Source organism: Biomphalaria glabrata, chromosome 18 (assembly GCF_947242115.1).
Source record: "Biomphalaria glabrata chromosome 18, xgBioGlab47.1, whole genome shotgun sequence".
Classification (NCBI taxonomy): domain Eukaryota; kingdom Metazoa; phylum Mollusca; class Gastropoda; family Planorbidae; genus Biomphalaria; species Biomphalaria glabrata.
Window position 1 is genome coordinate 2,508,940 of NC_074728.1, and position 8,579 is coordinate 2,517,518.

General features: G+C 35.9%; 1 protein-coding gene across 1 annotated transcript; it reads right to left on the bottom strand.

Annotated features, from left to right (window-relative positions):
- Positions 1 to 1,257: 1,257 nt before the first annotated feature.
- On the bottom strand, positions 1,258 to 6,483 carry LOC129924006 (uncharacterized). The gene is made up of 2 exons (XM_056017590.1): positions 2,475 to 6,483; positions 1,258 to 1,957 (listed from the first exon to the last, which is right to left on the bottom strand). The coding sequence occupies exon 1, from the start codon at positions 6,481 to 6,483 to the stop codon at positions 2,485 to 2,487; it is 3,999 nt and encodes a 1,332-aa protein (XP_055873565.1). The 3' UTR covers positions 1,258 to 1,957; positions 2,475 to 2,484.
- Positions 6,484 to 8,579: the final 2,096 nt, after the last annotated feature.

Below are 8,579 nucleotides of genomic sequence, written 5' to 3' on the forward strand. Positions count from 1 at the left end.
GAAGATTTTTTTTTTAAAAACAACATTAGATGCAAACAAAATTAAAAAAAAAAAAGAGAGCTATTGTATAGTATAAAAGCTTAAATGATTTTAATTCATTGAGGAACGTGAAATATATTGAATATAAATATTAATAGAATATTTTTATTTCTACCATTTTACTTTCACTTGAAGACATTAACTTGTATAGAAACTTGCTTACACACATTCAACTCATTGTGAAACAGACACACTAACAAGATATAATGTCAGCTATGTAGTCATCAATTTATAAAGTACAATTACATTAAGTGTTACTGTAAAAGTCCTAATGATATTACTCACACATTTGACTACTTTATACAATGTTTAGAATTTAGCCCTTAGTAATAGTGAATATAAGCCTAGAAAAAGAACTGAACTTGCACAGCTAAATATTTTTTTTTATCTATATTTAAAAGACATTTCATTACTTTACTTAGAAATGCTAGCAATCTACTGGATTGCTTAACTTTTATCTCATTCCCATCAGTTAATAAAAATCAGTTAATGCATGATCAATGCCTTTCAAACAAATATCATAAATAACATTTTTTTTTGGCTAAGAAGGCAAAAGAACTAATGGCACAAAGAGATACATAGCATTATTAAAAAGAACATATAATAAATGTAATAGTCATACATAAACCATTTTTACCTAAATGTAATGACAATACATAACACTTGGTTACTTCAATGTAATGATAATAGATAATACTTGTAATGACCATACATATAATTTGGATACTTGAATGTAATGACCATACATAATACTTGGTTATCTAAATGTAATGATCATATATTTTACTTGGATGCTTAAATGTAATGACCATACATAATACTTGGTTATCTAAATGTAATGACCATACATAATACTTGGTTATCTAAATGTAATGACCATACATAATACTTGGTTATCTAAATGTAATGGCCATATATTTTACTTGGATGCTTAAATGTAATGACCATACATACTACTTTGATACTTAATTATAATGACCATACATACTAATACTTGGATACTTGAATGTAATGACCATACATAATACTTTGATACTTAAATGTAATGACCATTCATACTACTTGGTTACCTAAATGTAATAAGCATACATAATAATTGGTTACCTAAATGTAATAAGCATACATAATACTTTGATATTTAATTGTAATGACTTTACATATAACTTGGATAGGCTACTTGAATGTAATGACTGTACATACTACTTGGATACATGAATGTAATGACCATACATAAAACTGTGTTACTTAAATGTAATTACCATACATAATACTTGATTATATACATTTAATAATTATACATAATAGTTAAATTTAATGGTATTAGAAAAAAAAAGGATACTTAACTGCAGTATTAAACAAATACTGCAAAACCCAAGAGTTTCCTAGAGAACAAAAATAAATTGATAAAAAAAATATAATGTTGGTGCAAAAAAGATTTGATTCATGTACAAAATACATGTTGAGCAGTTTCACCAAATGTTCACTATTATTAGATCACTTTTGATCTCTATGATCTCCATTTGTTTCAATGCATCGATTTTGTAGAAATGTAAGACATATTTTAGTTTTTTTATCTGATCTACTAAAACTGTTCTTTGGTAAACATATACAAGCACTAAAGAACTCTACTTCTTCCAGACATAAATTGTAGGGCTAGAGTGGATTATTATTGTTTTATAATAAAGGTATGTCATATCCAAAGAGATAAAACATAAACAATTAGGTCTGTGGATCTTGCAGTTAGACACGCCTTAGGTACATTATCAAATCTTCCTTGAGTCAGATGAACGCTGGTCATAGATAGTCTAACGTTGGTTCAAAGCCACGGAGCTAGCATAGCAATGTCTAATGAGGACTCACATCTCTGCTTCCCACTACCACTTGCTATCCAGTACATCAATTCTCCGGTACAAACAGGCTGTAATAGGAATATCCAAATTAATCTTAATTTGTGTTTTTCTTATAATAAAATTTCAAACAATAATTATATTTGTATTCTAAATTGATTTGCCGACATAAAATAAAAGGTCGAAGTTACATATCGTTCTGATGTTCGACTAACAAATAGTTGTATTTTAATGGTTAACAAATTTTAGAACTCAAAGTTTGAACTCTATGATGTTCAACCTATTCATAGCGAAGTTTATTATCAAACATAGTGCAAAAACTGTTGGGATTACTTTATCCATACCACCGTAGCATTGCATTGCACATTATATTTCAGCATTAGAATGAGTTGAGAATATGGACATTTTACAGCTAATACAATCCCTATTTCCCATCCACGTTTTTCAAAGAAAAAAATCAACTACCAAATGTTTTAAGCCTTATTACAGATACCTATTAGAAAGTGTTATTTATAAATAATTATAACACAATACCTATTTATCTAGATTCTAGGAAAGTAGGTAACTTTTGACTCTCCTAATACTAACCTTCTTTATCTTAGTTCAACACTTCCTTCCACACAACGTTCCGGGTGTAATTTGCGTTGTCTCGGGGAAGAAGGACTTTCAAACAACTTTGTCGTTTCACTCTTGAAAAGGCCACATACAGCATACCATGCATAAAGACTGGGACCCTGAGATCAACTCCAACGAACTGGAATGTTTGACCTTGTGATTTGTGGACTGTCATGGCGAAAGCAGGGGTCACAGGAAATTGATGGCGCTGCATTGTGCATCCAAGTTTCCCCTTACTGGAATCTAGAGTGATTCTGGGAATGTGAACAGCCTTTCCAAAATGTTCGCCAGTTAGAATCTTAGCAATAATTATGTTGTTACACAGTTCAGTGACAATGAGCCTCGTCCCATTACAGAGTCCTTCTGAAACATCTAAGTTCCTAAGTAGCATGATAATTGTGTTTTTTTTTAGTTTTAGTTTGTGTGGAGGCAAATCAGCGATGTCTATGGAATTTAAAAATTCTGTGGTAAATTGAAGTGTACCTTCTGACATATCCTTGATTGAATCAAAGCTAAAATAGACTTTTTCCTCTCCAGGTAATCTGTCTATAAGCTCACAATTGATTAAATTGACATCTTTGTTTAAGGGAGCCAGAATTGCCCTGTCTTTCATTTGTTCGTAACTTTTATCTGCCAAACATTCCCCATAAACTTCGTCAATAATGTTTGTTTTTGAGATGACATCTTGTGGCAATGCTATTTCACCCATATCATTCAATGGCAGTTCACCGTCTCCAATCCTTAAAAGAAACTCGGCAAAATCCGTCTCTTCTTCATCAACTCTCATATTTCTGGTTAATCGAAATATTCTAAAATGTCTCCATAAGTCACTCTTTTTAAGGGATACGTCTAAAAGCTCACTTCTGTTAGCTCGTGGCTGAATTGGAAGACATTGCCGGAAGTCGCCCCCCAAAACTATTGTTTTTCCTCCAAAAGGCTCTTTTGCATTGCCGATTGCTCTTAGTAGCTGGTCTACGGTAGAAAGTCCGTATTTTGGCAGCATAGGGGCCTCATCCATTAAAAATACATCAACTTCCGCTAACTGAGCAGCTTTCATTGATCCTAGCTTTATGTTTGAAACTGATTCAGGTGTAAGGGGCACACTGAGGCCAAATGTTTTGTGTGAGGTGCGTCCATTAGGCAAAAGAATTGATGCTATTCCTGTAAATGCCATACATTTCACATTGAAATTTCGACCCCGAAGAATGTGATAAATAGTTTTGTACACAAACGTTTTTCCAGTACCTCCAGGTCCATCAATAAAAAAACATCTTGGTCCAGAGTTATGACTTGTGACAGCATCAAGAATGGTATTCACTATGTCAAGCTGTTTCCATTTCAGGAGTCCATACAACCGTTCCCCTTCCAGTATTGAGCAGTCGTTGTTAAGCATATCCACATTTAAATGGTTATTGACAAAGTCAATGTTGTCCATGCCAAAGGTGTTGACCCAGTACTGAAAATCTCTGCCTTCTGTGGCTTCGGTATTTAATTTGGAGGCGATAATTCGATAGGTATGATTTATCGCGTCTTCCACTCGGCCACCTGTGCGTTCTATTTCTAGAAGAAAATCTTCAGCCAGATCTGCTTTGAACATTTCCCAAAGTCTTTTTGGATTTTCTGGAGATCCAAATATTAAAATCTGTGTAAATAGTGTTCTCATGGCTCTAGGTGTTTTTGACATGGCCGATTCCTGCAGACCATCTATCCACTGTTGGTCATCATAGGCAAGCCCTCGAGCAAGACACGCTTGCTTGAACGTGGCATGCCTGATACCATTAAATTTAAGAAGTTCGTCAAAACTTGTAGCGTCATTGACGTGGTACAAAAGCATCCTGAGATGGTATAACTCTGGCTGGGCAACAAAATTAACGCTGTGGATAGGACCAATAACATTGATTTGTCGAAGCCTCTCAACCCATTCACTCGTCCTTCCGATCCATTTAAAATGCTCGGGCATCTGCCAATAAAAGTGGTAGGTAATTTCTTCATCCAGTCCAGCAAGACGGTTAGCTTCTTCTTTTTGCTTCTTGGTTGCATTGGTTTTGAAATAAGACTCCAATGTGGAACCCTTAATGCCACTGTCCGCCAGATCTTCTTGCACATTCACAATGTCTGACATTCGGTAGTGACCAGGAAGATGTATGTCAAGACGTTGCACTACATGGCTCTTCTTTTGGAGTTCATTTCCAGATAAACGCCAGCAAGCCTCCGGTGGTGTGATGCACCGCCCTTCAATGTATGTGTCTGGTTCATTATAATTTATTCTTTTTTGCTCCTCCACAATTTTAATATAGGCGCAGTCATGTCCTTTGTAAATATATTTGTATAAATATTTCACTGCTCTAATGCTTCCAACAAATTCAACGTTTATGTGGCAATTGAAAAGTTTCAGCAAATATGCATTGTAAGGAGCCACGTGGCGGTTGTCTCTGGTTATTCTTCTACCAGACTTGTCTTTTCGGTAGACAGCTAGTTCGTGAGAAAATTCAGGGCTCTGCTGGTCCAGTCTGGAATCATACCGACGTCTTAATTTTGGTTTTTCGTCGTCAACCAGTGATGTTGTTTCTTGAAAAGGTTTGGGGAAATCGAAACGGCAGTGAATTTTTCCATTGTGGTTTTTCATGCATGACGCATTTAAGTCATGTTCACCGCAAGGATTATGGATCATCCATTTCAATACCAGTTCTCGCAACTCAGGATCTGTGTTGTCTGGGATCTCAGCAGAAATTAAATCATCTAGCTCATCAGGATTGTGCACTTTGTCTTCCGATCTCATAATTAGTAAAAGATGCATGTGAGGGAGACCACGCTTTTGAAATTCAATAGTATAAACATAGGCTGCTACTTTCCCAAAGATTTGTTTCTTGTACAATTCCTCAATAATGGTTTCAAACTTCAGCTTTGCTACTCTCGCAACGAGATCAGGACGATCTTGAGCTCGCTGCTGAATAACAAACCCTTCCTCGGTAACAATACGGGCAGCTTCTTTTATTTCAGGCCATTCCGGATTACATGTCATGGTTATAAAGAAGTCTGGTGAACCGAAGCGTCGTACTATAGCCTTGGCGTCTTCAAATTGTTCAGCATAGTATCGTGTTGAGCCTGGGAAGGAGGATGGTAAAATGATGGTTTCACCAACAACAGCATCTTTCTTTTCAGCCAGTTCTTTAAGAAAGTTAGACACTCCTATGTATTTTTCAGCCAGAATCTTCTTTTGGTTGGACTTGATCCACTGGATGCGATCGCGTTCGACTCTAATAAATGTGTCAACCAGATACTGCTGAAACAGTCGGCCACCAAAATGTAGTGCGTTGAATTGTGTTTCACGTAGATCAAGATCGCTTCGATCTTTTTCAAGTGGGAGATTTTTGGTGAGTCCTTTGCGATAAGCAATACGGTATTGTGCCATTTCCAGTCTTGTTAGATGCTGCCGACTGGGATAAGGCTGTTGTAGCTTTAGATCCACAGAATATCCAAAGGTGCCTTTAGGATAAAATAATGGATATGTGAAGGGCTCTGTTCGTTTGTCTGTGTTCTTTAAAGTAACTATTTCTTTGCCTCGCTGATGTACAACCATTTCATTAGCTGGAATGCTTTGATCAGCATTCAGTGTCAGCACAGCACATACTTCATTGGATGAGGGGACATTGTAGCGCCTGATATCAAAACCATCAGGATTAGTAAACAAAAGTCGAACATGTGGAGGTGCTATTCCGTTTGCTGATGCAAGTTGTCTAGTTTCTGTCTCCACTTCTCTCATCATTTTAAATGCATGAGCGAAACAATTGACGGCGCGTATGATTTTCTCCAATCTATTCATTAAGTCTTGGTTGATGTCACTATTGTATGGATGATGAATTCTTTCATTCACAGCATCGTCGGGATCCAGAAAGTAGAGCTGACCATATTGTGGTCTTTCGTAGTCACCATTTGGATTTTGTGTTGGATGAACAGCCAAATTTATTTTATGATAAATCATCCCTGCTGCGATGAAACTATAAATGCCGTGGCTATTAATTGTCCTGTCGTCATCCACATTAAATGATGCCAATGAAAAGCATGCATTTAAATTTCGTATCTTCTTATGAAATTCCTGTGCCAAAGGGTGCTGACCTAAAAACAAAATAATTAATTCATTTGGAAAGATAGGAGCTTCCAGGGAAATTCGACCATGTAAACAGCAGTCCCCGAAGGAGTCTCTGTTAACTTTGTTGCCAACTCTTTCCTCTGGAAAATGTAAAATAGATCAATAAGTGTAGACTAGACTAATATGTAGTCATGTAGATAGGCACAGTCGTGTAAAATAGATCAATAAGTGTAGACTAGACTAATATGTAGTCATGTAGATAGGCACAGTCGTGTAAAATAGATCAATAAGTGTAGACTAGACTAATATGTAGTCATGTAGATAGGCACAGTCGTGTAAAATACAACAAGTGTAGACTAGACCAATATGTAGTCATGTAGATAGGCACAGTCGTGTAAAATAGGTAAGTAATTGTAGACTAGACCAATGCGTTGTCACGTAATTGGTTTCAACATTCAATTGATTTTAATGTCATTTCAATATTTTTCTTGTTTTGAGTAGCGTACAGTGACAGTGATGTGTTCCGTCAAGTTGAATACACTAACATATCACTGTGGACTAGCACTGCCCCTGTAAATGTTCTGGACAAGAGTGACTGCGCCTTGAAATGTCTCCAACAGGACGATTGCTACGCCTTCGGGTATAAAACAACAACCGCATCCTGCACGCTAGGTAAATTTTTGGATAACCAATTTTTTAGAAACTCAGTATTAAATATTGTCTAAACTTCTCATCAGCTGTGTCTTGATACTCTGTGTTGTAAACAGTGCAGGATTTACCTATAGATAATATAAGCTATAGCTTAGAGCCCAACCCCCCCCCCCCCCTTACTCAGGCCCATCTCCCCCAAGTGGAACAAGGGACATTTTCAATACATTTTTAGGAAAGCATTGTAATTTTTTAAATTTTTCGGAAGTTCCTTCGAAAATAAATATTTGTATCGTCTTAGCAGAACGTCCTGCATGACAGATAGGGATTGTAAAAAAAACAACAACAACAAGTAATTGAAAAAAGAATCTAAGGGAAAGAACCAATAATCACTTCCATCTTCTTCGAACATGACGAGTTTAGCTCTCTTTCTCCTTTATAAAACAAAATTAATTGATACTAAATGAGTAACTAACTGGTTAATTTTTGGATCGATCCGTATATCGACTATAAATGATTTTGCAAAATTTCAACTTGATCCGTGGATGGGAAATAAGAGATAAAAAACGTGTCAAAACGTAACAAGGGGACTAAATCCAAATATACATCCACATCTCTCATTAAGTAGCATTTATATCCTTAATTTTGAAATGAAACAAAATAATTAATCACCAAGATTTGATAAATTATGTGTTAATTTTGTATTTGCTGATTCATGTCTTGGCAGGTTTAATGAATAATTGTGCAAAAGTTTTAATTTGATCAGATAATGGGGAAATAGGGGAAAAACATGTTCAAACTTTTTACCAGACAGACAGACATATAGACAGACAGAGTGAGTTCATATAAGTTTTGTAAGAATAGGCTGGAACTGTAAATGCGTTCATGTAAGTTGGTCCATCTAAGCCTAAGACAAGACATTTGTATTTTCACTTATACGAAACTAAACTATAGCTTGAACTATTCTTTCTATTAATCAATTGATATTTTAATCTCTACTTTGATTTTACTCATCAGGTTTTTGTGTAGTGAGATCTGGAAAAGCCTCAGTCTCGACTATGAAGTTGTATCAGTCATACGAAATATGCAACTTGATTCCTGGCTTCACGATCTTGTCTTATGGTAGGACGTCTGTGTGTATGTGGCGCTCTCAGATCGGTTATCTGAACTACACTCAAGCAAGAGATCAATGTCTCGGTAAGTAGAGTAACCCTCAAGCTAGAGACTACTGTGTCGGTAAGTAGAGATACCCTCAAGCTAGAGACTACTGTGTCGGTAAGTAGAAGTACCCTCAAGCTAGAGACTACTGTGTCGGTAAGTAGAAGTACCCTCAAGCTAGA